The sequence below is a fragment of the Cygnus atratus genome, chromosome 3, assembly GCF_013377495.2.
Source record: "Cygnus atratus isolate AKBS03 ecotype Queensland, Australia chromosome 3, CAtr_DNAZoo_HiC_assembly, whole genome shotgun sequence".
NCBI classification, from domain to species: Eukaryota; Metazoa; Chordata; class Aves; order Anseriformes; family Anatidae; genus Cygnus; species Cygnus atratus.
The window spans coordinates 80,350,627-80,373,811 of NC_066364.1; the positions used below are offsets into that span (position 1 = coordinate 80,350,627).

At 36.5% G+C, this 23,185-nt stretch overlaps 1 protein-coding gene across 1 annotated transcript in view; it reads left to right on the top strand.

The window, feature by feature from the left end:
- MTR (5-methyltetrahydrofolate-homocysteine methyltransferase) overlaps window positions 1-22,593 on the top strand; it is a 48,447-nt gene extending 25,854 nt beyond the window's left edge. Inside the window, exons 19-33 of the mRNA XM_035559640.2 lie at window positions 348-437; window positions 1,071-1,223; window positions 1,817-1,924; window positions 6,382-6,482; window positions 7,886-7,953; window positions 8,785-8,905; window positions 11,458-11,539; window positions 12,313-12,411; window positions 13,217-13,292; window positions 15,060-15,215; window positions 15,878-16,074; window positions 18,437-18,637; window positions 19,838-20,030; window positions 20,802-20,914; window positions 21,041-22,593. Of these exons, the coding sequence (XP_035415533.1) occupies window positions 348-437; window positions 1,071-1,223; window positions 1,817-1,924; window positions 6,382-6,482; window positions 7,886-7,953; window positions 8,785-8,905; window positions 11,458-11,539; window positions 12,313-12,411; window positions 13,217-13,292; window positions 15,060-15,215; window positions 15,878-16,074; window positions 18,437-18,637; window positions 19,838-20,030; window positions 20,802-20,914; window positions 21,041-21,127 (1,845 nt within the window). The 3' untranslated portion in view covers window positions 21,128-22,593. The remainder of the gene's footprint in view (window positions 1-347; window positions 438-1,070; window positions 1,224-1,816; window positions 1,925-6,381; window positions 6,483-7,885; window positions 7,954-8,784; window positions 8,906-11,457; window positions 11,540-12,312; window positions 12,412-13,216; window positions 13,293-15,059; window positions 15,216-15,877; window positions 16,075-18,436; window positions 18,638-19,837; window positions 20,031-20,801; window positions 20,915-21,040) is intronic.
- Window positions 22,594-23,185: the final 592 nt, after the last annotated feature.

Consider the following 23,185-nt stretch of genomic DNA (forward strand, 5'->3'; position numbering starts at 1 on the left):
GAAATCAATTTAAATTATGTTCCCAGAAGTAAAACCCTGAGGATTAGTCATTTCATCATTTTTAAGAGTGTGAAAATTATTAGAACTGCTCCCTCTTTTTTTTTCTTGTTTGTCTTCACTGAAATAAGTACTCTCTGTGATGTAGACCTACTAAGTGTCTACAGTACATCACGTGTTTGCAATGTGATTTGCATGTATAAATATTAAAAATACACCTCAAAAACCTTTAGAATAATCTAAAATTATTTTGTGGATCAGTACTTAATTATCTTCATTTTTCTAAAAGTAAAGTCCATAGTTGTAATTCTTGTGCTGGCAAGCTCCTATGGTTATCTTTTTCTTTTCAGAATCATGCCCAAGGAGGAAGGAAAGTGGTACATACTGATGAATGGCGGAAAAGCTCCGTGGAGGAAAGGCTGGAATATGCTCTCATAAAGGTGAATCTGTGCAGAAAATTGTCCTGCCCAAACAGATGTATAATTCCAGCTCTTAAACTATAATAGCCACCTTGGCTTAAAAATTCCTCTGCTGCTATTTAAAAAATAAATAAATTAATAATGAATACTTTACTAATTAAATACATTAATTAAATATAGTAACAGATAATTGTGGTGATTTTTCTTTAAGCTTCACAAGCTGAATGAAGTCTTTGACCCTTTATGTTTTTTTCTTGTAGTGTGGGTGGAACATGTTGTTTTTACTTTCCAGTGTATTGTGTGGTGTTCTTTTTTGTTGTTGTATTTTGGTCTTTAACGGTATTGCACTGGGTAACATTAGTGCTGAGGGAGCTGTCGTGTAAATGCATGATTCTGTTATGACAGTTGAAAAACAAACAGACCCACTAATATTGGGGACTATTGATTTGAATAACTTTGTTCCTCAAAGCTATGGTTTTTCATTTCTCAAGAAAGCTATTTTAAATACACATTTGAGGTATTCTTAGAGTAGTAATATCTAAACTGTACATTGATTGTGATTTTTTTTGGCATGAAGACAACTAAATCTAAGTTGTATTTTTAGAAAGATAAAAGCTTTTACTTCCCCCCCTCCCCCCCCCCCCCCCCCCCCAGGGCATTGAGAAGTATGTCACTGCAGATACAGAAGAAGCGAGACTAAATCAGGAAAAATATCCTAGGCCTCTAAATATAATTGAAGGACCTTTGATGAATGGCATGAAAATTGTTGGTGATCTTTTTGGTGCTGGGAAGATGTTTCTGCCTCAGGTAAAGAGAACATGACGTCATGTACTTCCTGATTCGGCAAAAACTAACATTGTAAAATGTAGCCAAAGCATTCTATGCTGTCTGTCGTTTTCAGATACAGCTCTCGAATTGTGAAAATTCTGACAGTGCTAGGAAGTGGCCTTATTTCTTCTGTACTTTGGAACTTGAATTTCTTTATATGGTTTTATATATTTCTTTCCTTTCTTTCTGAGTGTTTTTGCTTTATTTGAAATGTAGTTTTAAATCTGGACGCATGGAAAGAGCAAAAGAAGAAAAAAAAACAAATATCACTTGCTTACAATCAGGCTGCTCTGGTTAGTACCTTCTAAGTCTGGGCCTGTTAGTAGATTTTCATTCAGTTGTGAGTGATCCAAAGGTTTGCATTGTGAAAGCAAGTGTCATATGTAGGCCATTAGCCCAATAGGGCCAGCAGCCTGTTGCTAAAGAATGCCCTGTAAAGCTGGAAGCTGGGTTTGCAAATGAAGTTTTGTTGATTGTTTGAATGGGTTTAAAAGAAAGCTATGAGAAACTTTAGATTATTCCTGTATCTGATCTTTATTATTGTTTTTTTCCTCCTCCATTTGTCTGTGCAGGTGATAAAATCTGCTCGAGTTATGAAGAAAGCAGTTGGCCACCTTATTCCCTATATGGAAAAAGAAAGAGAGGAAAGGAGAGCTGAACAGGGCAGCACAGAAGAAGAGGCAAGACAGTTCTTTATGCAGCAACTCTTTTGTAGCATGCCATGACAAAAAAAAAAGGAAATTATTTTTTGCTAATGACATTTATTCAGCTTTTATGCTGAAGAGTTGATCCAGTCATATGGAAACTGACATTTTGGGCTTAATTTTGTAGTTGGTCTGAAATGTACGAAGTGCAGACTTTGTGAAACTTTGCTTGGTGTGTGCCTAACCTGTTGTCAGAAGTTTCATGATGCTAAAAGCTTTTGTAGGCCTTTGATTCTGGTGTTACTTACTTTTTGTACTTTTGTAGACATTTAATTGTAGTATTATTTATTTATAGCATTTTTAACACAGATTGTAGCAAATTATGCCAATTGATGCTACTACTTCTGCCCTTGGTAAACTCTAGAACTTGCTTTTGAATGTTCAAAGCCTTTTAGTGTGTTTCTCTTTTTTCAGCTCTTCCCCCCACCATTCTCCCACCAAACAAACCAAATTATTTTTTTAATAGATATGTTTTAACACCTTTTGTTATGATAGAATAGTGTGCTCGTTATATGTGTAGCCGTGACCAAGTTGTGGGTGACAAATGTTTTATGAAAAACAGGATCTGAATATAGTCTTCTTTTCATACATGATTTTTTCCCTCAGTTTCTGAATACTACTTGTGCTACAGTATAGGAGATATGCAGAGTAATAGCATAGAAACAGAAATATACAAATGACACAAATAAAAGACTGGTCATAACTGAGTAGGTAGTAGCTTCCCAGAGAGGGTTGTGGTTGTTATGAATAGCATATAGATCTTCAGTGTCTTATGACTGGGAAACAAAACAAACAAAAAAAAGCCCACAAAATAACAACCTAGAACTTATAAATGTGTGTAATACACAGTGATTTCTCTGCTCCATCCAGCACTCAGCCTATTGATAGGACATGGGTCAGCAGTATCCCATTTTGAAAGTTGTACTCAAGGAAAATACATGAACTAATGAAAGGGTCTCAGAAAAGAGCATTAAGAATGATCAGAAGTGTAGACAATGTAATCTGCAATGAAAGTGTGGGAGTTCGGTTGTATTTGTTTGCCTTCACTTCATGTACCATTTAGTTTTCATATTCTAGACATACCTGCAGAAAATAAAGGAGTAAAGTTTTTCTGCATCCTATCAAGAGTAAATGGGGCTTAAATTTCAGTGAGAAGATACTTAAGTTAGACTGTGGTGGGAAGAAAATGTAATGGTATTGAAGCATAACAGTATATTGCCTGTGAAAGTTAAGTTTTTTTTTTTCAGTGACTTACTACGTGGAGAAGCTTCAGGAGGGCATCCAGCCAGCCCTGTGTCTAGCTGAGGCCTTGCCAGTGCCCAAGTATCTGGCATTCTGCAGCAGTGGGCCTTTTGGCTTCCGTATTGACTTGGAAGATCACTTTTGCCCTCTAATAAGTCTTGCATTTACGTTGTTTTATAAACTATTCCCCATTTGAGGTTTTCTTTCTTTTTTTCTTTGCTATATGCTGTGCTTGGCAGTCCTATTACTGAATACTATTTTACTGCTTTTAGATTGCTTATTCAATTTGTCAAGTTGGTCTTGAATCCTACTCCTATTCTTCCACATACTCTCTCCCCTCCCTTAATATCATCCTTATGCATTGTAGATAATTTTAGGTTGCTGTTGAATATACCAAATGATTTTCAGATTCTTGTGGGCATTTCCTTCATAGCATTTCCTTTTTGACAGCTGACAGGTGGCGATTTCTCTGTGAGAAAAGTTTTGTCAACTACCTGTACATATACTCAAAAATTTCTTCCGAATTTGATTAATGGAGTATGTGATAGGAGCACTGGAACACAAAGATACATGACATCCCTTGTTTTTCTGTACTAACAAGATCGTATGCAGTAGAAAAGAGTTCAGAAGAAATGGACAAAATCCATTCTTCAAATACTAATCTCTGTTTTACTATATTTATGTGATAGGTGCAGTTTTGGTTGTTAAATATTTTTCTTCCACTCTCGACTTTGTCAGACTACGAAATTTATGTTTAATGTGCAGTAACTCGTCTCTAGTCCTGTGGAACATTACATTGTCTTCATGAGTTCTCAGCGGCAATACCTTTTATCATAATCTGGTATTTAGCACAAAAAAGACGAAGAATGGCAGAGTCTCGAGAATAGAGGATATTTATGTGTTTTCTTTGGCTTTCTTTCTGTGGTTTTTTGAATGGTTCCTAATTCCTCCATTGAAATCATTTTACAGTATATCTTTCCATTTGCTGTGGATCTATTGAGTGCTTGTCAAACATAAATGTAACGAATACAACTAACATTTTAGAAAGAAAAATGACCTGATAATCCATCCTGTGTATTTTCAATGGAAGGAGAATGCCTAGTCTTTTTTATGGATGTAAAGATGGTGTCTTCTCTCTAATACATCAAGCAGATCTGTTCTCTTGCTGTCATGAGTCACTTTTCTATGCGTCATCTCTCTCCTGCTCGTGCTGTTCTTTATTTTAATGCAGATGACAGTGCTGGTACTTGGCACCTTCTGGCTTGTTCTGGGGATATTTGAAGTCAGTGAAAATCATTACCCTATTGCCTCCACGGGCAGGGAATTAGGACCTACTGTGGCACTTAGTTCTCTGGCTAAAAAATGGGAAGCGGAATCTGGGAGGTCCTCAAAAATATAGCAAGAGATTGTGAGGTGTTGTGTGTGACTGAAGAGGGCAGGAGGGAAAAAGTAGGGCCTCTGTCCTCCTGCTTTCTCCACCTTCTGATGGGCAAGGGTTTGGTCTTCCTCTGTGAATATTTTTGTCACTGCAGAGAAAATTGGAGAGAGAGAAGAATCAGCTGCGTTTATCCCCAGATTTAGATGTGGACTCAGAGGAAAATGATTTGCAGGCTCTGGTAGCTGATCTGTCTGATGTTACCCAGGCTACTGTAACCTCCACGACCGTTTTAGTCCAAGACTGCCAGGAAATGCAAAGTGTTGATAGTTACATTTGAGGATAAATAGCTGTGGCTGTGGATCTCTGTCAAGATTAAAAAAAGAAGCCCTTTGGATGTGTGCCCAGAACTTGAGGACCTCCTTGCTTGAGACAATTGAAATCACAGTGTGCCCTAAATAGGGTTTATTTAAAATACCGTGTGCTCTGGCCCACATTGTTTGCTGCTCAGCACACATTTTCCCTCTCATGTATAAATCCTTTTTTTTTTTTAAACTTGTTGTATCAGTTGCTAGTTAAATTATCAGTTGTTAATGGGGACAACTTTTTTCATCTCCCAGCTGTTGATTAATGTCTCTCGTTTTCTCTTATGTTCTAGAAATTCGTTTTCAGATGCAACATTTTTGATTGCACAGGGATGGCTGACTTGCCTCCTTTTTGCTTTCTCGGTTTCCTGATCTTTTATAAAACAGGAACACTGGGGAGATGATAGTAAAAAATGTTTAGTAAACAGCAGCATTGGTGAGAATTCCCAGGGTCCTAACAAATGTGTTAGGACCATGGGAAATGCTGGTATCGCTCTTGGTAATATGTAAAGATTTCTTTTCCCCCAGAAAATTGCAATTACAGAAGGCAATGTAGATTCATGAAGTAGAGAGCTACCTGATAGTGTCAAGGAATATAACATGCTTTGTAGAAGGGTCTTCTCCCCCACCAGTTCTGCCATCTGCCAAGGAGATGAGATACTGACTGGAAAAGTGGTAGTTTGAAAACAGAATGTGCTCAGGTTTCCACTTGATTTAGATTCTGTGCAATTCAGGCGGTCTGTTACTTGTGTCTCATCCTGCACCAGCTCAAACGTGGCAGCTGCTCCAAATGGCAACACTAATGACACCACTAAAAACGTATCACAAATGGCCATGTCCTGCTGGAGAATTGTTGCAGAGAAGTTCGGCCTTTGTGCTGCTGGCAGGGCCTCTCTGTCAGGGCTGAATGCTGTGTGACCTAGGATCAGTCTGTGGCAGTACACCTTCCCTTCTTCAAGGAGATTGTTTTTCCAGCTTGTTTGTTCAGCTTGGGCAGTCTGAAGTAGCCTAATGAGCACATTGAAATGTGTTCCTTGCTATTTTTGTTGCGTAAAAAATTAATCTCTTTTGCTTTTCCTAATTCCTGTCATTCCTCTCAGTGTTGCATTGGAAGATTACATTTGATGCATGACTAGGCATGTGATCATGAGCCTTCATTACCCTATTGTTCTAAATATTTAAACTGTTTATTGGTGAGGAACAGAGGAGTTCAGTTATTGCACTACATAGAGTGCTATTCAGATGTGGTTTTTTCATGATTTTGTTGTTTTTTTAAATGTATATAAATGAATAGCATGTGCTTGATTTGCATGAGTATTTCTTGTGTGAATTTTTATTACCTGTATCTTTTAAAATAGCTTTTAATATTGGATATATTACCTCTGCTGATACTGAGGGAATGCTGAGGCTTCTGAGTAACTTAACTTGTGTGTTATTTGCTCAACTTTCAGGATCCTTACAATGGTACAATAGTACTAGCAACTGTGAAAGGCGATGTACATGATATCGGCAAGAACATTGTGGGAGTTGTTCTGGGCTGCAACAACTTCAGGTAAAGAGACTAAAACTAGGTAGCTGGGAACATAACTGTGTAAGGCTAGCTAACTCTTATACTAGGCTAGCTGCAGCTGTGGTGATAATAGTTAGAGGTGGGCATTTACTGGGAACTGGCCTGTTACCCTAGCTGTAGTAGGGAACACGTATCATAACAGCTATTACTAATGTGGAGGTAAGAGGGAATGTAACATCTTTCCGTAATACCCTAATAAACTGGCATCTGAGATGAAAAAAGTTGGACTGAAATATAGGTCAGAACATCAGTTTTTGCACGTAATATTAGTTAAATATAAGTTTAATGTCTTAAACATAGAAGCATAATACCTGGAAAAAAACTGAAAAAAACCACAGGATAACTGTATTAGGCAAGACTGCCTGTGTGCTTTGTGGCGTGTTAGGAAAAAGCAAGTCTTGTAACATTCTAATGAACCTCTTAGTATGTTTTCCAAGCTGTTCATTAACTACAAGGTTTTAAACTCACTGTGGTATGTTTTCTTAAATAAGAGATGAGATTCTAATCCTAATTCTGTGTTTCAAAAGTTGCGACTTCAAGAGAAGTCAGTGCTTTCAACTCCTGTGTGCGTAATGCAGGGTTGACAGCAGTGTTGGAATGAATGGTCGTTTCCATGAGTCCTTTGTCAAGTGTCTGTCAAATGTTGTGCAGAACTGAATGTTTTGGAACTGTCTTACCACTCATTCGTTTTGTTTTGGTTTTGACTTGTCTGTAACTTGTTCTTTAAAAAAGAACCAAGTTGTCTCTTGTTTTAAAACACAAAGGGCTGAAGCAAGTACCAGTGTTGTGTATATGCAGTATATTCAGCTGCTTTCTTGAGCTTTTATTTTTTTTAAACGTAGTGAACTGAAGCCACGGTGCTTTCTGTCGCCATGGACGTGAGTGAGACTGAATGAAGCCAGCAGGCTGGCATGGCTCACTTGGAAAAAAAAACAAAACACAACCAACCTTGACAGTGGCTAGGGCTAATAGGAATAGAATGCTAGCAAGGGAAGTGCAGTGTCTCATTTCATGAAATATAGGCTTTAGTAAGACAAAAGAAACTTGATGTGAATCAGTTTATGTTCCTGACATAAGATACACAAAATCTTTTAGTATTGCCTGAATGACTTCAAATGAAAAAAATTACTCGAAAACAAAACCACCCTCTTGCACTTGAATTTTCTTATCAACTGTGTCATCTGGAACTCTATTGAAAATTTTTCCAGACCCACAGGTGTTTCTTATATTGCAATTCCCAGTTGAGGTCTTGAGAGAAACACAATCTCAATTCTAACTTCAATATTAGGTTAGCTATTTATTGTAAGAGCAATATGTTTGGCCTTTAACAGAACTATTTGACTACTTTTTTAAAGAATCTTGTGTCATCTCACTTCTTTTCACAGAGTTATTGATTTAGGAGTCATGACTCCATGTGATAAGATATTGAGAGCTGCTGTTGAGAACAAAGCAGGTATAGAGAGATTTCATTAGTACTCCTGGCTTATTTAATTTTAAACCCCACTTGCTTTTTTTTTTTTTGGCTACTCATTGCATTTCTATGCTGTCTATGGTTTGGTCAGATTACCTTCAAGTAAATCAAAACTTTCGTGTTAACAGTAGCAAGTATTTAGTATTTAGCACTTCTGTGAAACTTAGCCCAAGGAACTGAAAATGTGCATTAAAACAGGAGAGATGTTTTAGTATTTGTTTTACAGATAGATAAATGGAAAATTGGAAAGGTTAACTAACTTTGTGTTGGATCTTGAATAAGTAGAAGAACTTGGCATTCAGCCTGCTAAAGCAAGGAGTGTGAAAAACAAAATGAGTTGTTCTAATAAAAAATGAACTTTCTTTCTGAACCAAGCTATAGTTTCTGTGAAACAGTCTATTGCATCTTGGAAAAGATTTGTGTAGATCAGAGGTGGTGAAGTTTGAAAGCATTTGCTGTTTCGAAGGGCAGATGTTATAATTTCTGTGCCTGTCTTCTGAGGTTTGAAGTTTGCTAATCAGAAGCATTGTATATTTATTGTGAAACTAGAGCAGTAGGTGTTCAGCAGCTGTGAAGACTGTTTGACAAATGTCTTAAACTGGGGATTCAGAATCACTTTCATTCTTGGAAAGCTTTTACTTTCTAATTAAGTGAAACCTGGCTTCTAGACTAGAGATTACCATGCTTTCGATTTCACTATTTTTTTATCTGATGCGTGAAGATAGAAATTAAATGCTTCCTGTAATAATTTATAGGTAATGCTGGAATGGATTTGCTAAACCTTTTGTGTATATGTTTGTAAATTTGCAATAGATATAATTGGCCTGTCTGGTCTCATCACCCCTTCTTTGGATGAAATGATTTTTGTCGCCAAGGAAATGGAGAGATTGGCAATAAAGATTCCTTTGCTGATTGGAGGAGCAACTACTTCTAAGTAAGATATATCAATTGGGTAGATGGGGAATGTGTATGAAAATAGTGCTAACCAGGGAGAAAAACCTATGACCATTTCTTTCTTCCTTTTCCCTCTTTTTCCCTCAACACGCATACAGGTATGTGTTTACTTGAGAGTGAAAGTTATTTCTTGTATCAGAAGTGCTGGAATGTAGTGTCACAATGTAATTGGTACATAGCAAATAATGGACACCTTGAACTTTTCATTTTTGCATATGTTATATATTTTGCAAGTGTATATTATATGTGGAAATACTATTATTAACTTCTAAAAGTTTATGTGCACATGAATATGAATATAATTCAATTACTCTAAAGGGTAGAATGGTCTGTTTTGATTCACCAGAGCATTCTGAGTATGTATGATTTCGAGACTAGCAGTGGTTGTATAGACATCCTGTTCAATCAGGCTGACAGGAGATAGATTCTAGCAGCTTGCCTTAAAGTAGTTACCATTTTACATTTGATAGACTGAGATTTTTTGGTTGAGATCTTGTTCTCTCTGATCCATTCAGATGAAGTAATGCAGCTGCTCTGATGTCCTGAAGAACAGTTGTTGACAGCTTGCTGACATCTAGTATTAGCATTCCCACAGATGTGTTTTGGGCATGTGTAATGGCCTTGGGTCACACTTCGCTAACTGGTTTCTGTACAAAATGCTTGAGTAGGTGACAGCTCAGAAGGCTGCAGAGGTCATTTCTGGTAGAACTAAAAGCTGTTAGCAGTGTTGCTTTCTTTACCAGAGCAGCTCTTAGTCTATCAGAACCATTAGCTCCATGTATTCTGTGTTCTTGGCCTTAACAAATAGTCCCATAACTTAACAGATAGTGAATGGTAGGACCACTGCCCAGCTTTATTGGTCCTGTGGTAATAATGCAAGGTTCACTGTATCCCTTCACTTCTTTTTCATGCAAGTCTCTTTTCCTGTGAGTTCGGTATTGAGACATAGAGTTTTTTCTTAAACAAAAATGTGTGGGGCTTTATTCTAAGTGAAGGGTGTAGGGGAGCCCTTTCTTCATATCTTTTTAGTGTCTGTAGGGCATTGCAGATTAAGAATTATTGTCAAATTAACATTATTGAACAATTTTGTGAAATTTATTTGTAGAGAGAAATGTAGCTGGCAGCAGGAATTTTGTTTTGAATATTGGAATAATTTTATTAAATATATACACATACCTCGTATTCAGAAATAATTTTATTCATTTGAACTGTGCATAAATATATACTTGTGCATATGCCCAGATGTACACAACTTCTACAAAATACGTCAAGTAAAAGGATTCTTTATGGAAGATTGGATTGGTAATATATATTTAATTTTACTCGCACAGTTTGAAGTTTAGCTTTGTGTGTATTCTGAAAGGTCGTATATGTTAGAGCTTGGTAATGAAGAACCATCTGCGTTTATTCTCTGAAATGGGTAGACATTTGTAATGAGTAGACCATCCATACTTGAAAAGGTGGAAAATTAGATGAGTTTGAAAGAGAGGCTGGATTCTGAATACAGAATCTACACAGTGGAGTTTCTTCTTAACTTACGATAATGATGTTTGTGTTATAACCATACTGTTCAATTCAGATGCTGACAAATAATGGTAATGGTTTTATTATGGTAATAAAAAAAAAAGGATACAGTTCCACTGTAGGCCCTGTTTCTTTTGTCTGTTCCTATCAAAGTTGAAGATACAGTATCTTTTTTTTAATAAAGATCAGAAATGCACCAACAAGTTAAGGTGATCCAGGACAGTTGGTTTACATACCTGTTGCATAGTCATCAGTAACTTTGATGTTCAAGTGTTTTAAACATCTGACACTACCTGAAGGAAAAAAAGGCACTTAGGCCTCAGTTCAGGACTGCTAACTTTAATTCGAACAGCGAAGTACTATTATACATAAGTGATTCTGAGTATTTCAATGAGTAGGACTGGAATATGAGTGTCTGTTAAATTAATTGGGAGTTTTTTATGCAAATGAATTGGCTGACCTAGAAGGTGCAAGTTTGTTCTATTTATTGACACCTGGCAGAATTCCTTCTTCAGGTGGGTAGACAGAGCCTCTGGTTCTGAAGTACAGCATCATAGAAATTGAAGTAATCATCACTGGAATACATTAATGTTAATTCACAGATCCTGAAGGTAGTGTGTGGGAGGGGAAAAATGTAAGATAAGCAAAAAAAAAATATATATATAGTTATAAATTTTTATTTAATTACAGTTTTTGTTAGGCTTAGTTTGGAACGTGCTCATTGGAATTTTTGATATTCAGACTAACGAGTTAATGACTTTGTCAGCTGGTAAGACGGTGTAAGTTGGCACATTACTTATGAAGCATTCTGATACTCTTTGAAGTAAGAGTTTGTGTACCTATTATTAAAAATCTGTGCTTAATCATCCCTGCATAGCAGATGGATGCTTCCTTGTTTTGAAGATCTGGATTATGCATTAAGTCAGGATTCTTTTCACTGTGCATTTTGTATTTTTGGTTTGTTTTTGATTCAGTTGTGAAATGCTCGATCTTTCTTTTTCATTTAAGAACACACACAGCTGTTAAAATTGCCCCCCGATATAGTGCACCTGTAATTCATGTCCTGGATGCATCCAAGAGTGTTGTGGTTGTAAGTTCTAATTTCCTATTTTTCTATTGCACCTCTCATCCTTTCCTCTAACATCTGAAATTATGGCAGAAAACTGGAGAGGCACTGCAGAGACCGATTTCTAAACTACTGTCACTTCAGCAATTTTTTTTTGCTGCTGCCTGGTTATCTCATCAAACTTACTTTACTTATTGTCATTGGATACCTTTATTTACATGCCAGTTTCTCTAGTGATGGTGGAATGATTTGCTCTGAGTCCTTGACTGTAGTTCTGAGATGTTTTAAAATGAGGAGGGATGTAGTTAAATGTGATCTGCTGTTCTCTCTGTTTTGGGTATATTGCTGCAGTTAGTGATATGGTAACAGGAAAACAGTACTATGAAATGGCTGACTGGTGTTTTTTGGAATAGATGCTCTCTGTTAGACAAATGAGTAGTCTTAGTGGGAAAATACATTCTGGAAAGAAGTAGGGCGAGCTGTGTGTTATTTCTCTCACTATTCAGCCTCTAGAGTCTTGGAGTATCCTCTTCTCAGGTCTTTACAGAACCATGCTGGGCTCTGCTAATGCTAACTGCGTAGGAGGGCATTATTCTTGCTAATGATCATACTCAAATATATTTTGAATCTAGTTTGCAGTTCAGTGGCAAGACAATTCAGTATTGTCAAGTGTAATTGTGTAAGGTTAATGGAAACTAGATTATTAAAGACAGACAGCTTAGTCTGAAATTCTCACCGTGTCATTACTATAATATCTTACAATATGTACTTAGTGCATTCTCTTTTCTTTTTTTCAGTGCTCTCAGCTCTTAGATGAAAGTGTAAAAGATGATTTCTTTGAAGAAATATTAGAGGAATATGAAGAAATTAGACAAGAACACTACGAGTCTCTCAAGGTACAAATATAATTAATTTAACTTCTTGTTTGGAGTGGTTGGTACTCGTATTATTACTAACTCTGAGTTTCAACTCTTTATGAAGACCTTAAGGTATACTTGTGTTGATTATGAAATCAAATTTTCTGGTCTGTAAGGGAAAATTCTTCATGACTCTAACATATAGTTGGCAAATTCTGGATTGTCCTCAGTGGACAATCATCAGTGGTATCTAGGACATCTCCGTGGGGCTGGCAGTCACATCAGTTTGACCAGCCTAAAAGGAGACTGGTGCACTCCTAGGGCAGTTGCTTAAAACAGGAAAATACACTAAGGTAACTGAAGTGGCACTGTTTTTTTTTGGTGATGCCATGTTGTACTCTGAGTATTTCTCACTACCACATTTTCCTGTTGTGTTTGTGTTTGTGTTGTTCTGGGTAGGGATCTGAGCATTGTCAAAGTAGAGAGCTGGGGCTGCAATTGTAGGAGAGTGAAGAGAAGGAAGGAATGAAATGCGGAAATTGATGGCGCAAATTAACAGTAGTAAGCTAATAATGTCTGATTCTTCTGAGATTGTCTTTGTAAAGAAACAGAAGCGCTTGGTCCGTACAAGTTTAAGACCATCTTTGCATAGGGAACCAGTAAACCAAGCTGAGATCAGAGAGGTTTGCGGTGAATTCAGCTGGGAGTTGGTGGAACTTAAAATATATTTTTTGTCAGAATTGACCTGAAGACAGCTTTGAATAAAACTGTATAATCACTGCAATGGTTACAGTTTGTCTGAAAGATAAGTGGTTTCATAAAAGTAACCTTTATGTCCATACAGGAAAGAAGATATCTGTCTCTAGAGCAAGCTAGGAGGAAAGGTTTCCATAATGACTGGTTATCAGGACATAAACCAGGTCAGTTTAGTTGTTGATTTTGCTGTCTTTAATTTTTATTTATTTTATATATACATTGAATAACACACAAATTTGATTAAGCTTCATTAAACTTCAGACTTCGGTAGCATTGCGTTAAAAATAGTGTAACAATTTGAATAAACTTGTCTGTTTCAGCAGACTTTTTTTGTTCAATCTTGCTGTCCTGTCTCAACTTTATATTTTTCATAGTATTTAAAAAAAGCAACGAAAATAATAACAGATCGGAAAAAAAATCTAAAACAGAGTTGTCCATAGTACCATACAATGAAAGATTAGTCTAATGCACCCTTTCCAAAATAATGTTGGACTGGCTCATATTGCAAACATTATGTACTACATTCAGGCAATGCAAGTTGTGACACAGCATTTGAATTCAATTCCTCCTTACAATTGAAAGGAAAAAGAGGTAGAAGTCTTTTTCTGCCCATCCCACTACTAGTTTCTCTACCAGTTTTATTTTTAATACTAAACACTTCTAAATGGCATTCGACAAGAAATTGCATCCTGCAGTGGCATTAACACTTTACTGCTTTCTGTCACTTCATTTACAAGACTATTGTGTGTTAACCCCTTGGTAGGCAGCTAAGACCTAGTCAGCTGCTCACTCACTTGTACCAAGTGGGATGGGGAAGAGAATCTGAAGGGTAAAAGTAAGAAAACTTGTGGGTTGAGATGAAGGCAATTTAACAGGTAAAGCAAGAATGGTGCGCAAGCAAAGCAAAACAAAGAATTCATTTGCTACTTCCCATCATCAAGCAGATATTCAACCACTTCCATGAAAGCAGGGCTTTATCACATACAATGGTTACTTGCAACAACAAACACCATTATTCAGGATGTCTCCCCTTCCTCTTTACCCCGAGTTTTATTACTGAGCTTGATGTGCAAAATCCCTTTGGTCAGATGGGGTCAGCTGTCGTGGCTGCGTCCCCTCCCAGCTTCTTGGACACCCCAGCCAACTTTCTGGCAGGATAGCATGAGAAACTGGAAAGGCCTTGGTGCTCTGTAAGTGCTGTACAGCAGTAGCTAAAACATGAGTGTGTTGCCAACACTGTTTTGGTCACAAACCTAGAATATAGCACCATATTGGCCATTACAAGGAAAATCAGCTCTATCCCAGTGAAAACCAGTACTAAGACTCAAGAAGATGCTAATTTTCAGTAGCTCGTTTTGATAAAGGCCACGTTATGAAGTAGTGACCAGCATAGACAAGTGCAAAGCTTGTGGATACATCATAAAAGATCCATCTCTCTCTTTCACTTCTGTCTATGCCTCTGAACAAGCGTGTGGTGGTTGCAAAAGCTCTTACAAATTGCATAATAATCGACAGAGCTATTTACAACACCATAGCACGTAATATGTGTGTATAAAAAGTGGGATTTATAATTATGAATGGCATATGCCCCTAAAATCTGGTAGGTAAGGATAGGCTGCTTTTGGTCTTAGACTGAATATTTTGATTGATGAAATATCCTGAGAAGTCCAGCAGTGAGTAAGGATTAATTTATAGGAAAGAACAGAAGGCCTTGCATTTTCTGTTTTGACTTTTTATACTTTCTTAAAAATCCACGTAATAACTGTAGAGCATGGTATGACTTGGGAAGGATATGGCAGTAAGAATTCTAAGAATTACTTGGGAAGAGGTTGGTTGCAGTGATGGAAGCTAGTGAGCATCAATTATGCTACACATATAAGAGCAATATTAAATAATTCTTTAGTGACAGGTTGTACTTTTGATTCCTACAGTTAAACCAAAATTCATTGGTACAAAAGTCTTTGAAGATTACGACCTGAAGAGGCTAGTAGAATACATTGACTGGAAGCCTTTCTTTGATGTCTGGCAGCTTAGGGGAAAGTATCCCAACCGGGGTTTCCCTAAAGTCTTTAACGATAAAACTGTAGGTAAGTATTGAAATTGCGTTTACTTTATGCAGATAATCTTAACAGACCTGTCATGCTGCATTAAGATTCTGAATGGTTTGATATACACAGGAGTGGTAAAAATACATGTAAACTTAAATGTCACTGAAATCATTTGTGTAAAATAACACTTACTGGCACCTTGGCACGTGAGGCAGGAGTGCTTAATCATATTTAGAATTCACCTACAAAATACGGGGTGGTATTTTAATGACAGAAAATGGTGACAGAGCAATTAACACATGTCCCTGTTAAGGGTGAAGATGTCAAGAGGGCTCTGTCTTTTTTTGAACTTCAGTAGGCCTTGATATACGTGATGAAACTGCAAGTGTGACACTGAAATAAATGTTCTGCGTCGGCTGCACTGTGGTATTGTAGGTGCACACACATTTTCCCTGTTGCTCACTTCATTCTGGATCCTCTGCCTCTACTAGAATGGTGCTGGCTCTAACATTTGTTTCAAGATGTATATTGTTACAGCTGTATACACATCATTATATTGCTGTTGCCTATGCTGTAGCTGACACATTGTTGAGTCATCAAAAAATTACCTGGAAAATGAACCAATCTTCAACAATTCTTAAACCTGTTTAAACTGCTTGTGAAAGCAAGTCTTTTCTAAAGGGTTCTCTTTTTTTTGATAGGTGAAGAAGCAAAGAGAGTTTATAACGATGCTCAAAATCTGCTGAAAATGTTGATCAATCAAAAGAAATTACAAGCCAGGGGTGTGGTTGGGTTCTGGCCAGCTCAAAGTGTTCAAGATGATATCTGTTTGTATACTGTAGAAGAGGCAGTGGGATCTTCGGAACCGATAGCAAAATTTCATGGCCTGAGGCAACAGGTACAATGACAGAACATTTGTTAAATAAAGTGATTTTTTTTTTGAATTGCAAGAATAGAGCACAAGTGTCCTAATAAAATCTGTGCAGAAAATAGTTGTTGTAATCTGTGTGCAGTCATCCTGCCGTTTCTTTCACTAGTAACAATATTTTATTAGTGATGACCTAGGTTCTTGTAGTGTTTGTAGTATTTTGTATTGCAATAGTTGTACAGAATGCTTTATATATTTGACAGCTTTAGACAATGACGTGTTTTCTGGCCTCATTTTAATACTTAAGCCATCTGAAAGCACTGTGCTGTATGTTTTCGTCACAAATTCTGTGCACCAAGTTAGAATCTAATGAACCTTAGTTCTTTAATAACATCCCTGGATTCTGCCTTAAATGAGGCATTCTGCTTGGATGTGTTAAAGGTTAAAAATACCTTTAGTTGTAATACCTGCAAAATAATGCTTAGTGAAGATAAATGTTTCTGGTAACTTTTATGTAAAATTTCTCTTGATGAAGAGGCTTTTTAGAATTAGTTTGCTGCTAATTCTAATTGTAAGAATAACTCTTTTAAGTATTGATGCTTTAATCATACATATGCTTGCATTTATTTCGATAGATCGAACATTTTCAACATATTCTACTGCTTCTTCCCAACATTCCTATTTGGTTTCTTCATAGTTCGCGTACGCAGTCATCAAACGTGGGAGAAACAAATCTAACAAATACCTAAATTTCTGGAGTACAGTCTTCTGTGAGGACAGTCTTGTGCCAATATTGCAAAATTGTACTAAGAAATACATGGCTTCAAATTTATTCCAGCTTTCTGGAATAGATAATCTATTGCAAGGAGGTGGATCTAGCAGACAGTCCATGGCAGATATTTATATAAACTGTATTCACAAATGTTCAAGGAGGGCTGTTCCAGGGCCTTACTACCTAGTTGAACATTTTGATATCCCATGTAAATCAAGTTTACTACAGTTTCTTTTCCTGGCCTTTTCCCAATGCTTTCCCAAGAAGACTATCTTATTTGATGTTCTTTTTTTTTTTTTCATAATGCTTTTTACATATTGGAATGCTGTTATTTTTCTCATTCTTTTTTTCCTCATATGTTCCCAATTTATTCAGGCTTTTCTCAAAGATTAAGAGTATTATTGTGGGTACCATTCTTTTGGACTCTATTTTAGCTGCATGTCTTTCAGTATAGCATACATAGTAATTCAGCAAATCTTCACCAGAGGAAAATAGAAGAGAATAATTGTCTTCTGCTTCTTATAAAAAACCTTCCTTTCAGTACACAGAGTTCTCTCCATGATGTTGGCACCATTAAGCGTGTGATGAAAATCTAAAAGTTGTAGATGCGTTTAGGGTTTTCTTTAGCTATGATCATTACAAAAGACCCTTAACGTTAATATATAGAGGTCACGTATGTAGGCAAAAAAATATTTCTTCAGTTTTATGGTACTTTCTGTAATCTAGTAATCTATAGAAACTATTGAACATAGATCTTTGTTTTCAGGAATTATATGTTTGATTTTTTTTTTAATTATTTTATGAAACTGCAGTTAGAAATAGGTTTAAAGCATTGTTAAACACTGAAATAGTATCACAGAGTAAGAAAACAAGGAGAGGATTTTTCAGCCAAGTGATAGCCATGAAATAGCTTTCTTTGTCAAGTGGGATATTTCCTATTCCCTATGTTACTTCCTATAAACCCCTTTGAACCTTGTTTGGGATTTAGTTTACTGGTAATGATGGATGAATTTTGTTTCAATTTGTATGTGGATAGTGTAAACCTAGACACGGGTGCTGTTTTTTCTGGACTGCTGAGCACATGGTTTGTAGGATAAGAAACTGTGTTTATAAACTCTCATGGGCATTCCATAGTGGGAGTTGCTGAAGAATTCTGCAGTTTGCATAATTGGGATGCAAACTATCAACCAGCAGTTTTGTTAACAAATGTAGAATCTGACTGTAAGAGATGGAAAATTTGTCTTCTTCCCCAGTGGCTGGCACAAGACCATTCCCTATTTTGTAATACTTTGCAGAATAAGCTGTTAAATCTCACTAGCTGTAAATAGAACCAGAACATCTCTCTATATCTGCTCAACACAGCATCTCTCTCCTTTGACATTTGTTTTTTTTTTAGTGATCCAAACACCCTCAGAGGAACAGAGATGTTTTTTCTCTCTAATTTAAGGACAGGAAAGCTGTCATGACTCAGACTAGATAGGTGTTTGTCAGAAACGTCTCAAGCCCTACAGTCTTGGTTTAGATCAAGAAAAAAGATCAAAAATACTGGTTTAGATCAAGAGTGCACTCTTTTCTTTTTAATATTCTGATTTATTTCATTATTTTCTCTTTTTATTTTAGGCTGAAAAAGACTCTGCCTGCATAGATCCATATTACTGTCTTTCTGACTTCATAGCACCGCTGGATTCTGGCATTTGTGATTACTTAGGCCTGTTTGCTGTGGCCTGCTTTGGTGTAGATGAGTTGTGCAATGAATATAGGAAACAGGACGATGAGTACAACATCATAATGGTAAAGGCGCTTGGAGATCGGTTGGCAGAGGTACGAGGTTTTGTCTTATTTCCTTGCAAATTTTCTGTGTACTAAGTTTGTTTGACAACTTGCTGTTTCAAGTTTTAGCATAAACTTAGACTGTTGCCTTTAACGTATGCTCTGCATTAAATCTGGAAGTGGACTGGTTCTACAGAACCTCTTCTGAGAGGTGAGTCCTCTTTGGAGGCAGTGGGGAGTCTGCTGTCCATATGTTCCAAGTACGAAAGCAGCTCTGAGCTCTGTGTGAAAGTTTTGATTTAATACAATTTAGTACATTTTAAAACAACGCTATTAACACTGTTTTTAAACCTTGCTTTATCTACATGAGAATGTAAGTTCGGACCCAGATATGACCAACCAATTACATTCTTGAATTGCTTGACATAGCATTGACATGCCTTCTGCTTTAATGGTAAACATGCACGTGGGTGCAGTGTACAAGTCTGTTGACTTAGTGTACCGTAGGCTTAGGCAGACATGCTCTTAAAGCCCTAACTGAAGTGGTTTAGAAAGTCCTGTCCCTTGTCCTACCGTATGTCTGTCTGCTTGCCCTCATGTTCGCACCTAAGTAATCACTGTAAAATTTACAGGAACTTTAGTGTAGGGCAAATGTGATTAGCTCTAGTTGTATATTTTAAGCCATGAGAGTTGTGGAAATTATTATTTGATGCCATCCAAAGATATTTACTGAAGTGGAAATGTCTCCTGAAGGCAACTGTTGCTGACAAAGTAGTGTTAGTTGTAGGAGTAGGTTTATAAAAAAACAAAAACAACAACAACAGCAACAACAAAACAACAAAAAGAAACCATCACCTACTTTTAGTTGGAGGAAAGATCCTCTGCTGAAAAAGAGCAGTAGCCCTTATTTGCATCTGATAATAGCATGGATGCCAGAAGGACGTGGCCTTCCATGGCTAGACTTGGAGCAGATATCAAAAATAATCAAGACTATTGTCTTTGGTGCGCTAATGATGTATCGCTACCACAACCAAATGAACTTTACCTTCTCTAGTTACCGCTCTAGCTTACCTGTTTGTTTACATAGGATTTTAAAGCAGGATCATCAAAAACCCCTGCTGTCTACCAATATGAGAATAAAACATCTGAATTACAAAAATAAGTACTGTATGTGAATTTTAATGCAATTAAATTTCTTACCTGTGGTAAGATGACCCTTAAAAATTAATAAAAATTGCACTATATTCCAAGGCATTTGCTGAGGAGCTCCATGAAAGGGTTCGAAAGGAATTCTGGGCTTACTGTAGTGCCGAACAGCTAGATCTCTGTGACCTACGCAGAATTAAATATGAGGGAATTCGCCCTGCTCCTGGATATCCAAGCCAGCCTGACCATACAGAAAAACTGACCATGTGGAAACTTGCAAACATCGAGGAAACAACAGGTAACTGGATCAGCCTTACTAAGATTCTTAGACAGCATTTGTGTGAATGAATGATCATAATGCCAACAAAACAATGAATTGGGGTATGCAGAGCTGCATAAAAAATTGAACTGAAATAGTTCTGGGAATTGCTGCCTTTGCCTTTTCATTGTTGTTTTTATTTTTCCTCATTCAAGGAAAAAATTTGCAAAATACTGCCAGTGCTTTTGCTGAAGGAATTAGCAAAATCCTAATTAGCAGATTGCATACAAACAGAGTTTTGCTACGCTGAGAGAAAAACTCTGCCATCCTTATGGCTGCAAGAAGACATTCCAGATATAAATAAAATAAAAGCCAGTTCAGCGATGTGTTTCCTGGACCACAGAAACCTTGAGATGGTGACTTTAAAAAAAAAAAAAAAATTGTCTTTCTCTGATATTTTGTGTGTTGGACATTCCACTAATAGCTCCACAATTTGAAAATACCTTCCTGTGTTTCAAAAGCTCTAGTTAACCATTTTCCAAAATGTCCAGGATTTTTTTTTTATGAAAACAAACTATACCGTTGCTCTACAGTAAGGCTGTAATGAAAGTACGCAATTTATTTGAAGCTGTATGTATTTTCTTTGGAATAGGTAACAAATGAAAAATAGTTTTATGTTTTTAGTTCATCTGAAAGCTTCTTGTTTTTTTTTTGATTTTGCTTGAAGTTGCACAACAAAAAAAAAGACTGAATTTAAGCTTATCAGTTCAGAAAACAAGAATGCTTTCATCTTTTCATTCTCTTTTCCAGGAATTGGTTTAACTGAATCACTAGCAATGACACCTGCTTCTGCAGTTTCTGGCCTCTACTTTTCCAATCCCAAATCCAAATATTTTGCTGTTGGCAAGATATGTAAAGATCAGGTAACTTGCAGTGTCCATTGTGCTAGTGTTATAGCATTCAAAAGCAACTTGTGACCAGATGATCCAAATTTTTTATGTCAACAGTAAAAGCTGGAGTTTATGAATTTTCATCATGTCTCTTTGCAGGTTGAAGATTATGCACTGAGAAAAAAATTGTCCGTGGCAGAGGTGGAGAAATGGCTGGGACCCATTTTGGGATATGATACTGAATAACTGTGGGAGACGTGGGCAAGCATTTTCTTTTAATGGTCCATTTGCCAGAAGGAAGAATGAGGTGGCATCTATTATCTTTCATCGCTGCCTTTAGTATTCGTTGGAAATGGTTTGTTTTTGTCACTGGTCTGATCAAAAAAAAAAAAAAGAAAGAAAAAAAATCTCAAACCAACAAACCAAATGAATTAAAATCCAACAAGAAAATCCTTCCTACTGAGAGGTTTTCTGCCATCAGGTATTTCATCTGATTGTTTCTAATTTTTGATCAAGGAACATATATTTCAGATGTGCCATGTACTTGGGACCACGTATGCATTACAGGTCTCTTAATCATAGCAATATGCTTTTATTTGTATTTTTTGCACAAATGCTCTAGCTGAGCAACTAGTTGTAGGGTGAGATGTGAAAGTTGCACACCCATCCTGTCCTTAGGAAGGCTTTGAAATCAGGGCCTAGTATTTGTCCCATTGGCTGTGGACATGTTGAACAGAGTTTGTCTTCTGTTATTTGAATGTGTTTTAGCAAGTCAAGGCCATACAGAAATACGATGCAATTTTATTCTGTGAAGTCAGCAAAAATTTTAAACTGAGTGACCAAGAACAACCATTGTACAAACAGATCTTTTTTTAAAAAAAAAACACACCGTCTGCTCCATATTTAGGGCTTGTACATAATGTTTTTCTGTCTAAATAATAACTCAGGTCTTTAATTTACTATGTGATGATGACTGTAGTTAAAACTATCAAAAGATATAATGTGGTGGAACAATATCAGAGATGCTGTATTATGGTAAAACATAAATGTGTCCCCATAGAAAACTCATGCTTACTTTCATCTGGCTACAGTCCATTTCTACTCTGTGTAAAATGTAATGATACCTTCCTTCCTCACTGTTTTGTTGTGAGGATTAATTCATATTTAAACTTTTATATGTGAAAAGTATGACAGAAGCACAACTGTTACTATTAACAGAGAGACAGAAAGCTTGGAGCTGACCAGTGTACAAACTTCAAGCTTCTATGTACCTGGATTTTAAAAGCAAATACCTACACTAAGCAACACTACCATCAATAACAGTTAATACTGTAGTTTATTTTTCAAATTTAAGTGAGCGAATTGTTCATAGCTGTTCATAATCCCCTAAAAGTGCCTCAGGTATTATTTAAATGCAAATTTCATAAAATATTATGTCAGGAAAATCCAGTTTTTCTGGTCTCTAATTGTAAAGAAAAGACCAATATTCTATCTGTAATCCATTAACAGATACATAATTTTTGTAATGTCTTCATCTGACTTTATGCTAAAAGAATTATCTTGTATCAACAGTTTAATAAAGGTTAAGCTGTCAATGGTGTTATCCTTTTAGAATTCTTTCAATGGCAATAGAATGGGCTGTAATCTGAAAAAAAAAGTCAAAATTAATATGCATATTTTACTAAGAATCTAAAAGTATAAAGGCTGTTATAGGGATATTAAAGTAGTTGAGTGTGTTCTTAGATGCTTTAGAATGTCTTACCCTTTAATGACTTAGAAAAGAAAAATAATCTCATTGCATATTAAGGGGTTTAAGATATGTCCTGTTTGTCAGCTGATTCTTGTTGCTGGAATGGTTCCTCAGTGGAATGCGCTTTCAGACTGCCAAAATACTGGAGGAAAAAAAAAAAAAGTACTACAAAGGAAAATTTGGTCTTGAAGTATGTAGACTATAAAAATTGAAATACTCTTTGCTTTCTTTTTCATACTTAACACCTTTGGTTCATTTATGACTGATTAATTTTATATTTGGAATATCTCCTCTCTAGCATTCCATATCTTTATAGTTAGAAGAAGAGTGCCTTATTAGTCTGAAATTCACACTGTGAATGTGTGAATGAGGTCAGAGTTTGACTTGTACAGCTTGAATTTGTTTGTTTGTTTTCCTGAAATCAATTGCACATAGCTGAGTGAATACAGCTTTAGTGGAGTCAAACTGACAGAGCAAATAGGTGCACTGCTCTATAACCCAGTGGTGTGTTACCTTGCTTACAAGCAGTGGGTTTCAAATGGCATGCAGTTAAT